The sequence below is a fragment of the Onychomys torridus genome, chromosome 3 (genome assembly GCF_903995425.1).
Source record: "Onychomys torridus chromosome 3, mOncTor1.1, whole genome shotgun sequence".
Taxonomy (NCBI): Eukaryota; Metazoa; Chordata; class Mammalia; order Rodentia; family Cricetidae; genus Onychomys; species Onychomys torridus.
In genome coordinates, this window is record NC_050445.1 from 47,837,632 (window position 1) to 47,860,426 (window position 22,795).

The 22,795-nt window shown below is 40.5% G+C and overlaps 1 protein-coding gene across 1 annotated transcript in view; it reads right to left on the reverse strand.

Annotated features, from left to right (window-relative positions):
• The window catches only part of Cped1 (cadherin like and PC-esterase domain containing 1), a 271,465-nt gene that overhangs the window by 176,784 nt on the left and 71,886 nt on the right, over positions 1-22,795 (reverse strand). The window contains exon 4 of the mRNA XM_036181508.1: positions 19,311-19,386. Coding sequence (XP_036037401.1) covers positions 19,311-19,386 — 76 coding nt within the window. The remainder of the gene's footprint in view (positions 1-19,310; positions 19,387-22,795) is intronic.

A 22,795-nucleotide genomic window follows, 5' to 3' on the forward strand; every position in this document is an offset into this window, starting at 1 on the left:
TAAGGCATGTATTTCTGACTAGATTTTTCTTTCAAGTTGATTTGAAACACTAGAGGTTTCTTGCTTTCCAGTTTTGCTTTCAGCTGTGAGCCACCTTCTGTATGATTAAGGGTTTTCACCCTCCAACAGTTTCAAATGTTGTTCAATGGCTCCCACACAGTAAAATGCCCTATTAAAATCTGTCCAGCATCTAACAGTTTCCTTAATTAAGATCTTGTCATGTTGGCACTGTATCCTTTCACTCTTGGCCTGTGTGGATTGAACAATACATTGTGTAATTGGAAAATTTTAAATATCACTTTGTGGGTTGTACCTTGCATTTTATAGCCTGCCATGAATATAGTTGTAAGTTCTTTTCCTTTAAATAACACAACACGGTTCTAAAAGTGGCCGTTGACTGACCCATGCTGGGTGGAGAGGAAGAATAAAGAAACTGAAACGTTTGCAAAACATGGAACAGAAGATGAATGAACACATCCAGTTTACTTAAGCACACCATCTTTCTCTTCTTCTTAGTAATTCTATTTAAAGTCAGAGTAAACATTCCTGTGTCTGCAATATTTGGAACACTGGGTCATAAATAGTGATGGCTTCATATTTGAAAGGTAAATAGAGCCGTGTATCTCAACTCTGTTCTAAAGAAAAATTTCAGGTCCAGTTGTGACACTGTTAAAATTCATTGACATTAAGCATACCTAATTCTAACCTCAAAAAGGGGGGAAGAGAGGAGAGAGAGAGAGAGAGAGAGAGAGAGAGAGAGAAAGAGAGAGAGAGAGAGAGAGAGAGAGAGAGAGAGAGAGAGAGAGAGAACTTATTTCCCAACTTCCCCTCCCCTCTTTGCAGTCTATGGTCATGAAGAGATGGTGAGATGCCGCCATCTGGTCATTATTTAAGGAGTAGTGGAGTGTGTGAAATGAGTCTATTCCACTAGCACTCCACTGTGTATGGGCTTGACTTGAAGAACTGTGAGTGAAGTCTACCAGCAAGGAATCATCCTTAAATTAAAATGAGGTGGGTACTTCTTGCAAGAAGTACCACAGAGCAGGATGACATGAAAGAAAAGGGCAGCTTTCAATACCATGCTTTATTTTCCATTGACTACTTCTTTCTAGGACATTGGTTCTCAAGCTTCCTAATGCTGCAACCCTTTAATACAGTTCAAATTGTGGTGACCTCCCAACTTAAAATTATTATTTATTTATTTGGTTTTTTATGTAAGATCTTTATTGACAGATAGATCACATAGTATACAATTTTCCTGTTTGCACAATTTGATAGACTTTAGTCCAGCATCCTCATAGGCCCATGACACCATCACCACTTCCTTTTTTAGAACATCACTGTCTTCAATTTCTTTCTTTCCTTTTTTTTTTTTTCCTTTTTTTTGAATGCCGAATGCCGTTTATTGAAGGAGGGAGGAGGTCTTAAATACAGGCTTACAGCACAATGGGAGAACCCGTAGGGCAGAAGTTTGCTTCTGATGTTTTACAATCTTTCATCTAAGCTATTAATGCCCAATATGCTGAATACACAGAGAAGGAGCTTCCCTTAAGCATTCAGAAGGGTGGAATCTCACAGGGAACTAGCATAGGGAGTATATCAAGGTCAAGGTCAGCAAGTAAGGCAACAGTTACCAAAAACTATTTTTGTTGCTACTTCATAACTGCAATTTTGCTACTGTTATGAATTGTAATGTAAAATTTTTGGAGACAGATATTTGTCATGGGGGTCATGACCCACAGGTTGAGAAACATTGCAAGCAAGCAAGCAGGTAAGCAAAATAATACACAAAGACCCCTGGGTTTATTCTCTTGCTCTCAACTGTGAATATGATGTTTAAGTTCCTGATTCGACTTCCCCACAATATGAACTGTAACCTTGAATTGTAAGCCAAATAAACCCTCTCCTCCCATGAGCTGCTTTTGATCAACAGCATGGAAATTTTTTATTTTTATCAAAAATTTTTATTACAGCAAGAGGAATAAAGCTAGACCACTGTGGTAGTTTCAATAAGACTGGCCCCCAAAGGATCATTTGTTTGAATGCTTTGTCACCAAGGAGTGGAACTGTTTAAGAGGACTAGAGGACTAGGAGGTGTGGCCTTGTTGGAGGAAGTGTGTCATTGGCGGTGAGCTGTGAGATTTTAAAAGCCCACTCTAGTCTATCTGCCTGTGGAACAGGATGTAGCTCTTAGCTACTGCTCCAGAGCCATGAGTGCTGTCCTGATGATAATGGACTAACCTTCTGAAACTGTAAGCAAGTCCCCAATTAAATGCTTTCTTTTAGAGTTGTCTTGGTCATAGTGTCTCTTCACAGCAATAGAACACTGACCAAGACAACTTCTAAGCAGGTTATTGAAAAAACATCGTATTTAACGCCTATAATGTTCTCATTCTGCAACATAACATGAAGCATTCCAAATTGAATACATGAACACAGTCTATCCTCCTAAAAACACTATGCTGGGAATGCATGATATAGGTCCATAATTCCAGCATTTGGAAGGCAGGGGCAAGAAGTTTCTTGCAAGTTCAAGGCCACTGTGGTCCATCCATATAATGAACTCAGGCCAGACAGGGGTACATGGTAAGATCCTGTCTAGAAAGCAATAACAACAAAAACATCTACAAAAATAAAAACATTATCATCCACTTATTTTAGGTAGAAAATTAAAGCACAAGAAGGTGAGAAACTCACCCAGATGGGCTTTGCACATAAGAAGTCTGGCTCTGAGTTCACACACTGCTATTCTGTAGCAGTTTATAATCAAGTTCAAGCAAACTCCAACTCTAAAAATGATTTCCACAAACCATTAATTCCACCAAATCACATATTTCCTATAAAACATAATCTGGCTCCACTCACATATATCAGTTCACCTTCTCACATCTGTGCTTTGCAAACCAGATTAGCAGCACAATCAGCTAATTGTAAAAGCCACCATAGACTCCTCCAATGAAAGCCAGAAAAACAAAGATGTCAAGGCAACTAATTCTGGGATCTTTCTTAGCAGCCCAGTAAGGTGGTGCCACTATACTCTAGAAGCCCAGATCTGAAGCTGGTGTCTCTTATATGACTCGCCCATGGCCCCAAGTATGTGGTGACTACAGTATGAACTTTGCCATGGTAGGCTTTCCTTTTGCCTAGGGGAGCTAGTGAGAGCTTGGCCAGTTGAGTCTAGCACAGACACATGAGCAAAGGGGTGACAGAGAAAAGGATGAAGGGGATTCCATAAGGGAGCTTACTAGTTCAAAGTGAATACTGGACTCCTTGCTAGCAGTTCTGACCTGAGGTTGAGTTTCCTATCAAAGCAGGAACAGCACAAAACAAAACAATCTCTGTAAACACACATTGCTCTGCTTAATCACAGATACTGATGAGCACTAAATCAAGAGGATTAATTATATTCGCTGATGAAATAATTAAAGCAGGATGAGTAGATAAATGTAATTTATTAGTCCCAGACATAATAGTTTCTTCCAAATAGATGCTTCCTTAGTTCAGTTATTATAATCAGACTAAAAATGCAGTATAATAGAATGGTAGAATGATATGGATCTAAACACAAATGTATCCACTCCATAAATAATTATGTGAGGCTAAAGAAGGACTAGATACAGTCAGTGTCTAATGTATAAGTAAAAATTTAATGTTATCTCTCATTATTATTTTAGGGTAACTTATCTATAAAATTATCCTGGGATATGAATCTTTATAAAGTTTCACCAAATTAACCATAAAATATGCCTCATAGTAATAACTTCTACTAACTCTGCTTGATGGCTGTGCTTAAATCTCCAACTTAAAGTCCCGATAAATTGCCCATTTCTCATATATATATATATATATATATATATATATATATATATATATATATATATACATATATGTGACACGATTGTGTTTGTGGAAAGAAGCTGAAAGCCTTTTTCAGTTTTCCTCTACAAATCAGCATGTGGGCATGTTTGAATGAGAATAGTCCCCATATGCTCATGTGTTTGAATGGTTAGTTCCCAGTTAGTGGATCTGTTTGGGAAGGATTAAGAGGTGTGGCCTTATTGGAGGTGTGTCACTAGGGGTGGGTTTTGAGGTTTCAAAGGCCCATGTCATTCCCAGTATATCTCTCTCTGTCTCTCTTCCTACCTGTGGATCAGGATGTAAGCTCTCAGCTCCATGCCTGCCTGTGTGCTGCTGTGCTCATAGCCATGATGATCATTGACTAACCTGATGTTGTCAGCCAGTCCCAATTAAATGCTTTATTCTACAAGTTGCCTGGGTTGTGGTGCCTCCTCCCAGCAATAGAACAGTAACTATGACACCTTATATGCAACATGAACAGATTTATAATAGAGCTTGTCATACACAGCATTTTTATAATAACTGTGTGGAGAAGGAACAGTTCTATAAAATTGTTCCCACTTTATAAGTCTAAAAGAGAGGCAAATTACTATTTTACCCAGACTGGCTTAGCAGCTGAATGAACCATGAATGAGGCATGCTGTGGATATCACTCTGTATAAATAAAATGCTGATTGGTTAGTAGCCAGGCAGGAAGGATGGGGTAGGCGGGACAAGGAGAGAGGAGAATTCTGGGAAGTGGAAGGCTGAGGCAGGGAGATGCTACCAGCTGCCATGATGAGAAGCAACATGTTAAGATATTGGTAAGCCACGAATGATGTGGTAACTTATAGATTAATAGAAATGGGTTAATTTAAGATATGAGCACAGTTAACAAGAAGCCTGCCACGACCATACAGTTTGTAAGCAATATAAGTCTCTGTGTGTTTACTTGGTTGTGTCTGAGCAGCTGTGGGACTGGTGGGTGAGAGAGATTTGTCCTGATTGTGGGCCAGGCAGGAAAACTCTAGCTACAGAGGCATCTTCCTCTCTGGATCCCAGGACTCCTGGTTTGTGACTCCCTATGGGTTAGAATTCCTGTCACTGTTTATATCCTCACAGAAAAGGTCAACACAGATAGACCACAGCAGCCCCCTCCCTTAAGATGGGTGAATTCCTTTCTTTGTCCTTTTGGGGAAAGTGACCCCTTAGAGTGCTACACATGTGCATATGAACTGACAGTAAGCAAGCTGCTTTAGAAAAATGACTGCAGAGAAAAAAAAAGAACTTTTCCATCTCACCACTAGATGGTGCTAGGAGTAGTGGTTTTTTTGTTTTTGTTTTTTTTAAATGGTCTCGATAGTTAATGCAATAAATCACAGGATTTGAAAGCTGTTTGAGTCTGTCTCTCTTGCAGACAGGAGCATGTCTACCCCATCATTAAAGAGGAAAGCATCTTCCAAAGCTACTCCATTATTCAGTTAATTACATTTCTGCCAGGACAGGTGTCCTTTCTAATCACAACTTCAGCTCAAAATGAAAGATTCTGACTCTGCATAGGAATCTGAATGCATTTCACTTTTCTTATACTTTGCTGGAACTTTCATTTTCAGTTTCCATCAAGATTATTCTTCAATGAGATGTTTCAGATTGGGAAAGATTAAATACCTGTTATGGTACATTCGTCTTAATAAATGTGTATTATCATACATATGACCTACAATGCATGTTCTAGAGCTGAGTCATAACAAACGTCATCCCATGAGCAATGTGCTGTGCAACATACAGCTGAGAAAGTGATGCACACTTCAGCTAATGCTGCACATTAATGGACTGTTCCTTTCTAATGTTGATGATATATTCAAGTCAAGTGAGGGTACTGGTCTGGACTGCTGTGAAAATGAATGAAGAAATCCTTGAACACCTCAAACTTATTAACAGCATTTTTCTTTCATAATACTTGCAATATTATTGTCAGCAAATATCTGTCTTTACCACTAGAAAATGACTGGGGGAGTGAATGACTGGAAATTCAACATAGTGTATCTCCCAGTACTATTTACTATTGACTGACTCTCTCTCTCTCTCTCTCTCTCTCTCTCTCTCTCTCTCTCTCGTGTGTGTGTGTGTGTGTGTGTGTGTGTGTGTGTGTGTGTGTGTGTGTGTGTGTGTGTGTGTGTGTGTGTGTGTGTGTGTGTGTGTGTGTATGTGTAGATAGACATACATGCAGAGATCAGATGTCAGTGTCACCCATCTTCCTCTACTGTTTCCCACCTTTTTTTTGAAACAGGTTTGCTCACTGAACCTGGAACTTGTTTTGTTTGTTGAGGCTGGCCGGCCAGCAAACTCTGGAGACCCTATCTTCGCCCATCTGGGATTATAGGCATAGACTGCTGGGCCTGGCTTTTTACATGAGTACTAAAGATCTGTCTTAGAGTTTTTATTGCTGTGATAAAACACCATGACCAAAAGGGTTTAGCTGGCTTACATTTCCACATCACTGTTCATCATTGAAAAAAGTCAGGACAGGAACTCAAACAGGGCAGGAATGTGGAGGCAGGAGCGGATACAGAGGCAATGGAGGAGGGCTGCTTACTGGCTTGCTTCTCAGAGCTTGCTTAGACTGCTTTCTTTTACAACTCAGGACCACTTGCCCAGGGATGGAAACACCTACAATGTGCTAGGCCCTCCCACATCAACCCTTAGCCAAATACATGACCCACAGGCAAATGAGTTACAGACCATGGTATGTGGTCATACATGTGCTAGGAATTGAAATGGGATTTTCTGGAAGAGCATCCAGTGCTCTTAACCTCTGAGCCATCTCTCCAGGCCCAAGAGTCCAGATGAGGTTTTAATATTCCTGTCCAATGCACAATGGATATGCCAAGTTGGCAGAAGAATAATATAGTTCCCCACTAACAGACTACAGCAAGTGGTAGAGACTTTTCCTTATTTTCAAGGAAATGAAGCAAGGTTATGTTATCATTTTCTCAAATAATCTTTCCTTGATTTTGTCTGTAATTAGTTAATATAGACAATGCATAGTTCTTTCCTGGGGCTGTCTTAAAGATTGGTCAGGCTGTGTGAGTAGTCAGAATATTTTCATAATTCAACAGTAGTTTCCATGGGGTTCTTCCTACGTGCAGTTACATCTGAAATTGTCACCAATGGATGATTTGGATTGAACTATTTCCCATGGAAAACTATATATTTGAAGGAAAAAGATAAGCCCCAGAAAGAGAAACCAGTTCAGAAAATGTGTGTGTGTGGCGGGGGGAGGGCTGAAGTTTAAGGTAATAACTTTGTATGATGCAGAAAGGTAGAGCTCCATGCCCATCAGCACATGGCAGCTGGGTAGCATGTGGACAGCATCCAACTGTTGGTGCTCAGATGAAGGAAGGAGTGAGATCCCCTCACTTTAAAATGACTCAGTGGTCATTCTGCCTGAAGAGTTCTGTGGACTTTACCATAACCATTTTGTACATATTTCCAAACATAGATATTTGGTGGGTTTTTTTTTTCTGTCAAATACTACTTTACTTTGTGTTCTCTCCTATGTGGATTCAGGGCAATGACCAATCATAAGGCCCCTGACTCCACCACCCATTTCTTCCACCTTTAAAATGTACACATTGAAGTCCTAACTAGGTACCTAGGAAAGAGACTAGATTTGGAAATAAAGCCTGTCAGGGTATAAGATCAAATAAGGTCATTAGCATAGTCTTCCTAATGCTGTGACCCTTTAATATAGTTTGTCATGTTGTGATGACCCCAACCATATATTATTTTCATTGCTACTTCATAACTGTAATTTTGCTACTGTTATGAATTGTAGTGCAAATGTCTGACATGCAGATGGTCTTAGGTGACCCCCATGAAAGGGCCATTTAAACCACAAGGGGGTCACAACCCGCAGGTTGAGAACTACTGCTCTAATGTTACATGCTGGTGTCATAAGAAGAGGAAATTAGAAGATGCACATATAAGACAGTCTGAGGACACAGCAGGAAGGTGTCATTTGCAAGTTGAGGAAAAGCCTCACAAGAATCCACATGAACTGACACAGTAAGTGTGGACTTGTCTCTAGAAGTAAGAGAAATAAATTCCTGTAGCTCGAACCACACAGTCTGTAGTACTCTGCTTCATAAGTACTAACAAAATTGCATCTAACAAACCACAAAAAGGAGCTATTCTCTTGGGCATAGTTTTGATTCAGGTGGCTGGGGGGCCATGATCTCTCAGTTTGGGGATACAGAGGATACAGAAGAACCATACATAGGTCTAAACTAGTAGTGAATGTCAGCCATCACCTGCATCATTGAGAGAGAGAGAGAGAGAGAGAGAGAGAGAGAGAGAGAGAGAGAGAGAGAGATCTTGTGACTTCGTCCCTAACAGCAGATCTATTTTGGATTTGTGCTTGGGTTCATCCTTTTCATGACATAGTAGCGGAAGACATTGCACTGAATTTCAAATCCCACTTGAGTATAAGGGATAGTAAGTGTTGATAGTGGACAGGAAAAGAGAAATCCCATTTTCTGATGTGATCTAGATAAACAGAGACATAAAGAATAAGGAAGAGCAACCAAGGAAGCATCCCTGGGGCCAGCAAGAAAAAGGAAGAAAGAATAAAAGAAGAAAACATGGGAAGGAATGTCTGAACTACATTTCTTTCTGCATTAAGTAAGACTCTTGAGTTTTGCTGTTTCTTGTGTGTTTGTTTTGTTTTTAATGTTTTGACCTAAATAAAAAATGCCCACCAAAGTCCACTGTGATCCTGACAGAGGCTTTTCCTTTCTGGTATAGGTTTACTAGATGTTTACAGGATGTCTCACACACCCTGACTTTCTTTTGTGTGACATATGCATAAGAAAAGCTGAAACACAACAGTCATCTGGAGTGGTAGATTAATTTCCTCTGGCTTGAATGCATAATCACTAAAAATTTCTATAATCACTGCCTAGAGAACTAACCTATGAGAAGAACCAAAGCATCTTTGGAGAGGTCCAGAGAGAGGCTTCTCACCACTGATTCCCTGCTCCATCCTTGAGTGGTCAGCACTTAGCCTCCCCTCAAAGGAAACAACGAGAATATAGCTGAAGACAGGACTGACTGCAAGCTTGCCTGAGAGAATTCTCCATTCATCTCCAACCTGCATGCATGAAAATCAACCAACAACTTGAGAAGGGGCACAGCTCATTTTTCATAGCCTTGAGGTGATAAGTAAGTCCTTTGGTTACCTGGAACATCACCAAGAAGAGGCTTCTATTGCAGGAGATTTATTTATAGCTTCCCAGCATACTCGTTGATAGCAATCTAACATATTTCTAGTTCTTCTACTGATGCAAATGTCTTATTTAAAATGGCTCTGACTTCAAGGAATGAGATGTGCTGCCTACTTATCTGACTCTTGATCTCTGACCCATAGCATCAGATCAATACTTACATCACAGTGAGTAACGGGGCAAGTCAATCCGTGCATTGGCAAGCCCCTATGATGAGTGGTATAGCTCTCTTTCCAGAACTCCAACACTTCACTAACAGTCTTTCTATTTTCATTCAACTTTAAGAACCCCAAACAGTAGTGGTTATAACACTGTATTGGTTCCTTCTCCTATGGCTATGACAAAATTCCTAACAAATGCAACATAAGGAAGACAGGTTTCCTTTGGTTCACAGTTTAAGGCTGCAGTCCATAGGGCAGCAGCAGAGTGTAAAGTGGCTGGTCACATTATACCCACAATAAGGAAGCAGAAAGAGATCAATGCTGGTCCACAGCTGTCTGCCTCCTTTTCATTCAGGATGGAGTCACAGCTTCAAGAAGATGGAACCCACAATCAGAGTGGATCTTCCCTGCTTATTAAGCCTTTCTGAAAACATCCTCACAGACCTCCAGTCAAGCTAATGATAAAGATGAGCCATTTTGTACATACTACGAACAATGATCTGGCACTAACGTTTAGTACTGAACTAAGGTCCCACCTCCAAGGAATCTCAGTCCGTTTATGGAGATGCAAATACAATGAAGACACACTGCTCCCCTGGAACATTCCACTCAGTGTAATGGGAACATAGCTGCAACTCCACAAATTGCACAGGCCTCACTCTGAAGAAAATCTCAAATCAATACCTGAAGAAACTATAGTTTAAACCTAAACATATACAAATACATGCTCCTAGTGAGCATCACCAAGTCAGTGACTCTGAGACATTCGTTTTTTTTTCTTTCTACATCTGCTTCATTATAAAATTAATAAGCTCAATTTGAAAAGAACATGTCTTTGGCCTGTCACTTGGATTTACCCAAGCCTTTCTTGAAGGACAAAATACTGTACCAGGTGAACTGATCATCTAATTTCCTAGCCCAACTAATAGCTGGCAAAATCCTGAGGAGATACTCTTTCACAGTCCACAGCCTTGCTGTCATACTCCACTAGCTCTTCTTTTGACATATGTTCATAGAGTAATGGACCTTCTCAACAATGGAGATTCAGGAACTCCCATTTTGTTCCACTTGCCTTCACAAGGATCACAGTCTTGTGATTCTTCTCTTCAGCGAGTGTTAGTAGTGTGTGTGGTGGTCTGAATGAAAATGGCCCCCATGGGCTCATAGGGAGTGCCACTGTTTGAAAGGATTAGGACATGTGTGAGCTTATTAGAGGAGGCGTGGCCTTGTTGGAGGAAGTGTGTCGCTGGGGGTGGGCTTTGAGGTTTCAGAAGCTCAAGCCAGGCCCAGTGTCTCTTTCTTCCTTCCTGCTGTCTACTAATCTAGACGTAGAACACTCAGCTCCTTCTCCAGTACCATGTCTGCCTACATGCCACCATGCTCCCTGCCATGATGATAATAGACAAAACTTCAGAAACTGCAAGCTAGTCCCAACGAAATGCTTTCCTTGATAAGAGTTGCCATGGTGTCTTCACAGCAAAATAATCCTGATAAGACATTTGTTTCGAGCTGTGTTTTTCTAATATTTTAGAGGGTAACTGGGTAACGGAAGAGGTTGTTTCAGGTGTGATGGTCAACCTAAATGGTGATGGTTGCAGGCAGTCTTAAATCCCAGGAGTCATGTGATATTTTTCCATTTAGTAATGGGAGGAAGACATTCTCGGAACAGATGTAGCACACTCAGGTGATTTCTTCCTGTGCTTTTTATGTAGGAGCAGAGAACACCTTGTTATAGGAGTTTTAAGTTTGGTGGCCTAAGGACAGACGTGGAAGAGCAATACAAATGTTACAAGGCTGTGGGGAAGTACTTCTGGTGACTGACAGTAGTCCAGGTTAGACAGGAAAAGGTTATGAGAAAAAAATGACATACACTTGAAGTTGAAAACTTGAAAGTACCAGGAGTGTTACTCAGGCAGATGCTGTCTATATTCCAGCATCTACATCCAGACTCAGTGGGTTCAGAAATGAAGAAACCCAAAAGGCTGTGATTTCAAGGTACAGAGTTAGTTGAAGCTTTCAAATTTGTCAACTCTGCTGATGCAAATCACCAAGGAAAAGCCATGAAAGTGAAAAACTAAAGGCAAATAAAATGAAGGTCATGGACATGATGATCTCAGAGAGCTGGGAGCCTAGGATGATGAGAGGGACATCTGTCTGCACAGACGTCAGACTTCACAAGAAGAACCAGTTGGGAGGAGTAAGTTAACTCAGGGATATCTTCTTATGTAGTATGGTGAAATATCTCAACATTGATTGACAGCCAGAAGAAAGGGTAGCAAGACTCGAAAATTGTCCCTCCCAATACCAGAATTAGCTTCATCAATTTTAGGACTAGTGGAGTTTGTTTTCAGAGGCAAACAGAACCTGAACTCACTAAGGACTTGGGGAAATGTAAAGACATGGTGGGGCAGGGGAGCAGAGAGTGGAGGGGTGTATGAAGAAGAGACAAAGGAGGTTGAGACCACTGGAGGGAATCCAGAGAGCTCTGAATTTACATGGATACAATTAATGAAGGCACTTCCAGCACTGCACAGAGACTCAGACTTTGGAATTTCCTGTCGTTGCCTCTTTTCCTCTGCCATGTCCCAAGTCTATACAAACAGAATCCACAGTCTGCTTATAGAATAACCACACAAAGGCTTAATATTAATTATAACTGCTCAGCCATTAGCTCAGGCTTATTACTGACTAGCTCTTACAGTTAAATTAACCCATAATTCTTATCCATGTTTAGCCATGTGGCTTAGTACCTTTTTTCAGTTCTGCCTTGTCATCCTGTTTCTTCTATGTCTGGCTGGCAACTCCTGACTCAGCCTTCCTCTTCCCAGAATTCTCCTTGTCTGCTTATCCTTCTTATACTTCCTGCCTGGCTACTGGCCAATCAGCATTTTATTTATCAACCAATCAGAGCAACAAACATTCACAGCACACAGAACGACATTCCACAGCACTTTCCCTTTTTACTATGTAACCTTCCTTTTGAATAGAAAGAAAAGGGGAAATGATGGGTGATGTCAGTCTGTATGCTGAATATGTGTTGCTCTGATTGGTTGATAAATAAAGCTGTCTGGCCAATGGTGAGGCAGAATAAGGTTAGGCGGGACATGCTAAAGAGAGAAAGAAAGGCAGAGAGCAGAGGAGATACTGCTAACTTCTACAAGGAGAAGCAAGATGTAAAGATACCGGTAAGCCACAAGCATGTGGCAAAGTATAGATTTATGGAAATGGGTTAATTTAAGACATAAGAGCTAGCTAGCAAGAAGCCTGTCATGGCCATAGTTTAAATAAAATGTAAGCCTGTGTGTGTTTATTTGGGGCTAAGTGGCTGCAGGACTGTGGGGCCATGGAAGCTAGGCAGGAAGCTACATAAATATCTGTGTTTTCCAAGGGTCTTAGGCGACCTCTGTGAAAGGGTCATTACACACACACACACACACACACACACACACACACACACATACACACACACAAAGGGGTTGCAACTTGCAGGTTGAGAACTGCAGATTTGAAGCACACAGGAAACACAGAGAAAAATGTCAGGGATTCTAGAAAGGCAAACCTTGAAAATATATTTCATATTTATACATTATCAGTCAGTGCTAAAAATTACTTCAATTATGTTATATTAATGATATATCTTATATTTGGTAATCAATAATTAGATTTTTATAGAGCTGTATTCTGTTTGGATGTAGCAAATGTATTAAATTTTATTTGTTATAGTTTTTCTTTCTTTCTTTTTTTGGAACTGATATGTTACAACAAAGCAATAAGGATGTGGGAATGTGGGTCCTAAAATGATCCAAGTGTTATTTCTGAGGGGACATCTTGGTCTCTTTTTAAAAGTTCATACAAAAGCCAGAGCTCAGACCTAATATATAAATTACTTGAAAGAATGAATAATACTCAAAACAAAACAAAAACCTTGGCACACTCAAAACCAGGTCCCGTTGGATGGTGATGCTGAACTGAAAAGAATAAAAACAACTCACAACCCTGCAGAACAGTCCTCTTACGTTAATGTTTTTGTAGTTCAAATATGGGAAAGCAATTCCTTTTTATCCAAAAAAAAAAGCAAGCCTTATAAAAGGCACAAAAAACAAGTTGAGCCAACTAAATACTATAAAAACTTTCCCCCCACAAAAGGCAAAGTATTAAATGGCAAGACAAAAATAAATCTTTTCCCTAGCTAGAAAATTTTCCATGGGCGTGTGCTCTCCCATGTGAGTCACAAGTCTAAGGTCAGGTAGATACTGGCTGGGGAAGGAACACACCCTGTGAGCTCTACATATTGTCTCTCACCAGACTTATGCTTCTGGCCAGAACTCTGCCTTCTTTCACTTGTCTGGGTCCCAAATACATATGCTCATATGTCCATCACTCTTCTCAGCATCTTGATATCTATGTATTTTTTAAGACAAAGCACTAGACATCAAGTCTCTATGGCATCATGGGATCTTACAACATTACTGACAACTTCCAAGTTCAGTATTCTTATAAACTAATAAACAAAAGCAAAGCTATATTACACTAGTTATCCAAGATTGAATACTGATTATGCTTCAGAATGAGACCTTGTCATGGGTCTCCAAAACTGATGGAGACACTTGTCCATGCATCTTTCATATTTTGGCACAGACATATCAACAACTTTTCTTCCAAACTATTTTTTTCAAAGATATTTATATAATGGATAGTCTTGAAAGACAGAAATGACACTCCAGGAAAGAGGGAAAGTTTTGTTCCATGTCTAAGGTAGCCCAGACTGTCCTTAGCTCCTTAAGTAGTCAAAGATGACCTGCAACTTCCTTATCTTCCTGCCTCCACCTCTAGGATTACAGGCACCAACATGGCTGTGTTCATGCAGTGCTGGGGAACTGAACCTAAGCTTCATGCATGTAAACCAGTATTCTACCAACCGTGCTACTGCCTGTTATGAAATACACAAACTCTCTAAGTCCAGCATTCCTCTTCTGAAATGCAAATTCATGGGTGTCACCCAGTCATGCGAAGGTGAACTAAGGTTTAAAGAACAGATGCAAATGCTGGGCATTCCTCATGCTATTAGTGCTCCAGATACCAACTTCATCTCTTTCTGACTTAGACATCTTGTATCCTCCAATAACATCCATAAAAGTGTGGCATGTGTCTTGTGAGCTGAGAAATAGGGCAAATCTCACACCTATCACAGTTTTTCCCAGAAACATAAAATCCCTGTGATAATCAATCATAAAAAAATATTGAGTAATGTGAGGCTGCTGCTCAATTTTTCAAAAATAGGGTAGTTCAGTCACCATTTATTAAGCATATGTATTAGGTACAATACACAGCAAGATTTATTTTTAAATAAAATGATATATGAGTGTGTCTGTGTGTGTGCATGCACGCACATATAATTCACTTGATTTTAAAAACTAAATTATGAAATAGGCACCATTACCCACACTTAACGATTTGAAAACAAAAGCAGAACCAAAGTAATTCCATAAGGTTAAGTAATTCATATTGCTAGCTAGTGGCAAAGCTAAAACCCTCTGGTTTCAAACTCTTACTAGCCTCTAAATAACACACAGTCTAAAACAGTGCAGGCTATTTTGGCCTTAAACAGAATGTATTATATAGCATTATGTTTAATTTTGGTTTTCTACGTTTGTTTTTCCTCCAAAAATAATAGCTGCCAATTGAGCACTTATATATTGCAAGCATAAATTTTTCCTAAATATTTCATATGCATCATTTTATTTTCATATTTTCTGATCATCAAATTTGGTTTTAGACAACTTTGCACATGCATGCAATATATAGCAGCCACTGTCACCTACCTCCTTATCACCCTATCAACTCCATTTTCTTCCCAAGACAAATCTCTTTCTCCCCCCTACCCCATACAAGTGTATTTTGTTTGTGACCCACTGAGATTGACCAGTACTTTGTGTTCGCTATAGGTTTGACGCTGTCTTCTGTAGCTCAGTGGGCTCAGCAGTGGGTCAATGTTTCATGTGCATTATCTTATTTTCATGATTTTCTTTTTGAGACAGTGTGTAACCAACCCAGCTGACCTCAAACTCACCATCATGATTCATCTCCTGAGTAAGGGAGTAGAGCCAAACACCACTGTCCTCAGCCCGTCTCACCCCTTGAATGACCCCATACACCAAATAGTAGAGTGTTATTACCCAGACTGCACTCACTATCAAATATTCAACATTCACAGCAAACCAATTAGTTTCAGTCTGTGAATAAGTCTCTATTATATTTTGTGTATTCATAGACAAAAGAACCACAAAAGCTACTGTCCATAAAATACAAATCAGAATATAGTGCTGTAGGTACTTGTTATAAAGCTAGACACTTAAGATTATCTTCAGCTCAAGAAAGATGACATGGTAGGAGAAAGGGTTCCACAGAACTATCTTGCTACTCACAGAGATAAACAAAAAATGAGCACTGGAGAGGGGGGGGGAGAGGGAGAGAGAGAGGGAATAAAAAGGGCTACATATTACTAGAACTAGTCATTTTTTTTTCAGAGTAAAGTCATTTTCAAATGAAAGAAGGTAGAAAATGTTTCCTAATTTTACGGAAGCAAGGAAAATATAACACATTAGACTTTCTTGAGGAGTGTGTATCTGTGTGTCTGTGTGTGTGTTTGTGTGTGTGCATTTAAAAATATTTCATACTCCAGATAGCCTTCTTTGCTATGCTGTCCTTCTGTTTCCCATGAAACTAAAAGGCTTTTGTTCTGAACCAACCATGCTAACATGTAAATTATGGCAGGAAAACAACTACAACATGTTAACACCTGGAAGCTATGCTTAAAATGCAGACAATTTGGGGGTGGAGATTATCTTAACTAAAGGAACTCTGGTATTTATTAACATTTAGTGGTAGAATTAATTGCTTTACTTAGCCCAGAAGAGCATTCATTCTTGTTTATTACTTATTTATTTGAGTGTATACATGTATGTGCAGGGGTGTTTGCAGGAACGTACACCTGTGTACGGAGGACAGAGGCCAATATCAAATGTCTTCCTCAATCACTCTTTACCATATTTTTGAGACAGGGTCTCTGATTGGTCCTGGTGCTTACAGAATTGGTAAGACACAGATGCTGGGAATCAAACTGAGGTATGCATACTTATGAGACAACAGTTTGCTGACTGAGTCATCTCTACAGACCCACAATATGTTTGTATAAAATAACATGCTAGCTGGAGATGCAGCTAAAAGGTAGAGTGTTTTCTTGGCATGTCAAGGCTCTGAATCGGTTCCTATCCCTTCAAGGGAGATAGGATGGGGTAAGATGGGGACTTCAAGACAGAGGTGCTGGCACACACGTGCTAAAACCCAAAGCACTTGGGAGTTAGAGGCACAGGGATCAGAAATTCAAGGACAGTATTGGCTACTCAGGGAAGTTGAGGGCAGACTGAGTTACCCAGGCTTCATCTTAAAAATAAATAAATATTCCTTGTTCTCCCTTTCTGTTCTTGATCCAGCTGGGATCTCCTGCTCCCCTAAGCTCTCTTTTCCTCGAGTCTTGCCCTTCATTACCCCCACTCACGTCCAGGTTGTTCATGTAGATCTCATCCATTTCTCTGTCATTGGGCAATCCCTGTGTCTTTCTTAGGGTCCTGTTTTCTAGGTAGCCTCCCTGGAGTTGTGAGTCTAGTCATCTTTGTTTAACATCTAATATCCTCCTATGAGTGAGTACATACCATGTTCGTCTTTCTGAGTCTGGGTCACCTCACTCAGGATGATTTTTTCTAGATCCATCCATTTGCCTGCAAATCTCATTGTTTTTCTCTGCTGAGTGGTACTTCATTGTGTATATGTACCACATTTTCTTTATCCATTCTTCAGTTGAAGAGCATCTAGGTTGTTTAGAACAGGAAGAGGCAAAATGCTAGAGAGGCCCCCAAAAATCCACAATGATACCTCCACTGTAGACTACTGGCAATGGTTGAGAGAAAGCCTGAACTGACCTACTCTGGTGATCAGAGGGCCAAACACCCTAACAGTCTCTCATCTAATAACTGATGGAAGTGGATACAGAGATCCTCAGCCAGGCCCCAGATGGAGCTCTAGGAATCCAATTGGCAAGAAAGAGAAGGGATTGTATGAGCGAGAATTGTTGAGACCAAGATCGGAAAAAGCACAGGGACAAATAACCAAGCTAATGGAAACACATGAATTATGAACCAATAGCTGTGGAGCCCCCAACTGTATCAGGCCCTCTGGATAAGTGAGACAATTGAATAGCTTGAACTGTTTGGGAGACACCCAGGCAGTGGGACTGGGACCTGTCCTTAGTGCATGAGCTTGCTGTTTGGAACCTGGGGCTTATGTGGGGACACTTTGCTCAGCCTGGAAGGAGGGGACTGGACCTGCCTGTACTGAATCTACCAGGTTGAGCTGAATCCCCATGGGAGTCTTGGCCCTGGAGGAAATGGGAATGGGGGGGGAGGGGCTGGGGGAAGGGTGGGGATGGGGCTGAGAGGGATAGGAGGGGGGAAGACAGGGGAACCCATGGCTGATATGTAAAATTAAAACACAAATATCCGTATAAAAATAAAATTAAAAAATAAAATTAATAAATTAATTAATTAACAAGTAAATAAATAAATAAGCCAGAGACTATGCAGTCAGCCATAACTGTGTGGTGACACAACACACACAGAACAAAATTCACTCATTATTTACTCCAGAAATGTATCTTAAACTTAAAGAAGTATTACTGATTTGTTTTCATTTTAATCCCTCATAAGTGGAGAGGAGACTGTCCTCAATATAATGGGGCATGCCTACAAGGCTGATGCTTGACTGGGAGGCAAAACTCCATGGGAAAGCCAGTTGGTTACAATATGCCATGTTTTCTGACTCTAACAAGGCATAAATTAAAAAATACAGAAATGAAGTCATGAAGATCTAAATTTTCGTTATGTAGTAAAACACTTCCCAGGAGCACATGCATTAATGGGGTTTTAGCAGGAAATCTGAGGTACTCTCACCAATGAGTTCTAAGGTAGGCTATAATTTTATCTGTAAAGACGTATTTTATCTCTAGAGGCTCAGTTTCCTTCTGACATCTTTTCCACTCAGGGAACTGTGCAGGAACTGGGGGTAATCATTTTTCTTCCAAATTCCTGATACTTTGAAGATAGAACTTTATTGAGTATCTTGCCTTAAACATAGGAGAGGATTTCAGAGAGGAAAAACAATTAATTGCTGTAGCTTGTTTCCTGATGCTGTGATAAAACAGCATGGCCAAGAGCAACTGAGTGGGGAGAAGGTTTGTTTCGCTGAACAACTTGAAATCTACCATAAAGGGAATTCGGGGCAAGAACTCAAGGCAGGACCTGGAGCAGAAGCCACGGAGGAGGAGTACTGCTTACTGGCTTGCTCTCCATGTTCAGTCTGCTTTCTTATAGAAACCATAATCCCCTAGGCAATCTGTGTTGGCCCTAGCCTACAATGGTCTGGGCCACATCAACCAGAACTCCCTAGCCCACTTGTGCTGGCACTAGCCAATAGTGGTCTGGGCCCCATCAAACACTAACGGAGAAAACATCCCACAGTTTTGCCAATCCGATGTAGAAATTTCCTCAGCTGAACTTTCCTTTCCCCAGATGACCCTGACCTGTATCTAGTTGAGAAAACAAAACAAAAATAACTAGCCCAATGACATAATCATAAACCTCTTTAAAAATTCAAGTTATATATAACTAAGAACTACAACAACAATCATTTTTAAACTAAGACAGAATTGTTTTTAAAAGAAACACATAAGGCAAATAGAAAAAGACGCTGGGCAAGCCAGAGGGAGAAAACAAAGGTCTAAAGTACCAGTCATACTAGTACGAGGTGTCATCAGGGCCTCCCATTGGCAAAGCCTGGGCATTAGGGAAGACTTGGGACAGTGGAGTTGACAGAAGAGAAGCTGGGGCAATGTGTTGAGGCCTTGTTATTTGTGACTTATGCTGAAGCCGTCAGATGTCAAATGCTCATGCGTCAAGAGAAAACTAAAGGTTACCTGGAAATCTTCTGATCATTTGACACAAGCCTTCTTTTCTGCAAAGCTGAAGCTGTATTTCTGGTAATACATTTATCTGAAAAGAATGACAAAGATCCTAGTGATTTAAGGGTTCACAAGTGATGAGGCCAAGGTGGGGAGAGAGAGAGAGAGAGAGAGAGAGAGAGAGAGAGAGAGAGAGAGAGAGAGAGAGAGAGAGAAAGAGAGAGAGAAAATGAACAAACTAGAGAGCAAGCTGTAGGTATCCATCATCTGCTGCATCTGCATCCAGCCATAAAGGTCTGCAAGTGAGCACTTGAATCAGGAATGACAAAGTTATTGATTTGATTACAGAAAACAGAAATTTGCCCTCAGAAATCTTCAAAATATTTGGGACGAACTTGGGAAACCTTTTGATTTCAAAGCTATCATATTTGCTAGAAATAAAAGATGTACTTATGTCAAATATAATAACATAGCGTCATAGTTGCAAATGGCAAAAACATCACTAAAGGACGAGAAAGCCAAGCAACGGGAGTTCCAGAGGCTACAGTGCCTTGTACATTCAGGTCTTCAGTGCTGAGCCTTACATACAGTCTTGACTTCATAATGAAAGACATTGTCGTTTCACCCATTTAAAGAACAGAAACCATTCTATAAAGATTTTAATTCTCTCCTCTTGTGACTTTACAGTTTGATTAACTAGCTACATGAACTACCTCTTCCAAACTAAAACCAAATATGGTAAAACCTTGTTAAAGCTGAAGAGAGAGAGAGAGGTGGGGGTGGGGAGAGTTGTTTAAATCAGCTTGAAGATCAGATTTATTCTTGAGGCATTATTGATCACTTTCAAATTAATTCGCTCTCCCCCAATAAAGTATTATAGTTTCTTCAAACATGTCCTGCTGGCATGACAAGATAACACTCAACAAGGGAAGGAGACACGATGCAGTCCAAATTCTGCACTTGACAGAATCCTGACCTTGAGGACGGTTTGCTTGTTTGTTCTCAGTTTCTTCATTTGTACAATAAAGCATGTAGAACCTTGAGTACCTAAGTTGTACTTTGATCAATTCTATAATAAGATGTAGCTTTTTCCTACTGATTCATTTAAAGTGCTTTGACTGAGTCTGATGAAATCTTCCCTGACACATGGAATCATATTAACTTACTCATTTCTTCAGCAGACTCTCTGTTGCCCACGTATAGCTCCAGGGACAACAAGCACAAGCCCCTGCCCAGGTCCTGTGAGCCCAGACTCTGGGCCTAGGCACGGACAGCATTCCTAAACACTGCATTTTGTGCAGGATGCTAATGCCTGCTGCCCTCACATGTGTTTGCTCTAGAAATCAAGGAAAGCTATCAGTGGCGGACACTTGTAGTTTTAGGGTTGTCCACATTTCTCAAATTCAGATGTGGGTAATTTTGAGTTCAAGTGTGAGGAAGCAAGGGCTTTTCTGATGCCCTGGTTCACCAGTTTAGAATTCTTCAGACAAGCTGAAGGGTAGCACAGAGGACTGCAAAAGCTTCAAAAAGCAGCAAAACAGTTATTTTTCCTTATGTAAGGCAAAATTACTCAGTTGCTAATGATTCAATAGAAATTTTAGTGACAGAAGGATCCAGAAGTCAACAAGTCCTACAGAAGTAGCATTGAAGACTAGCACACTCCTCTCGAACCCTCCACGGGGCTCAGAGACACGAGCTGCCATTGTGGAAGCTTAGAACATGGGCTCTACCTTCCTATCTTACCGATCAGGAGGCAACAGAAGCCTTCTGATTCGAAGGATTTGTAACTGAACAAGTGGCCCTGAGAGTTTATGGAGATACTACCAAGGCAGAGGATGCCAGCACAGATTACAGGCAGACAGTGGAGTCCTGTGTCATCTCGGAGGGTGCCATCACACAAAGTGCTAGATCAGAATGACACCACGCAAAGACCACCCTTCCCAAAGGCAAAGGCAGCCAAGCACCGTTCTACACTCCCTGCTTCGACTTCCCTAGCCCTCATCTAGTGACTCCCTCAGCATTCTCTCCTCTGGGGTGTGACTTGAGCCTTCACACTTGCAGCCAACTTAGCTGTGGTAGTATGTGACCATGGTGACATGTGACACCAAAAATGCCATCCCCCCCTCAACTCTGGAAGTGAACACAAAACCGAGATGTGAAGCTGGCCAACTCAGCAAAAGAAGCGAACCACCTAAGTGCCATGCACCACACACTCACCACAAATCAATCATGCCACACAATGGACTGTCAGAGCTAACAATGCTCTCTCACAGTCTAGTGAGTTCTGTCTTAATGCACATCACAAAATATGGAAGACCTGCATCACTATCAAGTGAAATATTGTCAAAGGAGTTTCATCTGGTTTAGCTAACTTACGTGGTAAGTTTCTCCAGTACAATATTGCAACAACTATTTTAATAACATTTACTTTTTGTTGTATATTTTATGTGTGTGTATGTGTTCATGTGTGTGTAAGTGCCTGTGGGGGGCCTGATACACATACCCGTGTATGTCCTGTATATAGAGGTGGGAGAGCTAACTTGACTATCGTTTTTGGCAATGGCATTTACCTTCTTTGACACAAGGTATCTCATTGGCCGGTAGCTCAACGATTAAGCTAGACTGGCTGTGCATGAACCTCAGACATGACATTACAAGGACATGCCACTGTACTAGTCATTTATATGTGAGAGCTACAAGTCAAACTGGGTCTCCTACTTGCTGCTTAACTGCTCTGCTGGTTGAAAGATTCCTCAGCCACTTAATAATAACCTTTATTTTTTAAAAGGACAGTTCTGGGTTCACCACAAAATTGAGCAGAAGTCATAGAGATTTCTCATATACATCGGAGCTCCCACACATACATGCCCTCCACCAATATCAATGTCACAAAGAGCTATTCTCTTTGCTATAATTAATATACCATTAGTAGCCAAGAATCATTTTTAATAAGACTTTTACTCTTGCTTGTGGGTATGTGAATGTGTGCACATATGCACATTAACATGAGTGAGCACATGTGTCTATATAAGAGGTTAAATGTCCTCTATACGTATATATTTTGCATATATAATATATACAGATACATATATATGACTGAGAGAAGTAAAGATAGAGACACTGCTGTTTTTTCCTTTGTATGAAACCCCTTTCATATGATTAGAAAGTATATATAAAATGGTAATATAATTCACTCCTGCAATAGTTCTTAAAGATACAATTGGGAAGGACAGAAATGTGCATTTTAAAAGATTTCCATTCCCAAATACACCTCCATAAAATTATTCTGTCATGAATGTTATCTAAATTGTTTCTATTGCAAATTATCATGAGGAAAAGTGAAAGTCAGGTCTGAGGAGTGACTCAATAGACACCCAGAGGTCAGATCACCCCTCCACGTGAGAGGCCAGGCAGGTGTGTCAGCCTTCCTGTAATCTCAGCCCCAGGGAGGCAGAGACTGAGGATGCCTGGGGCAAGATAGCTAGCTAGACTAGCTGGAA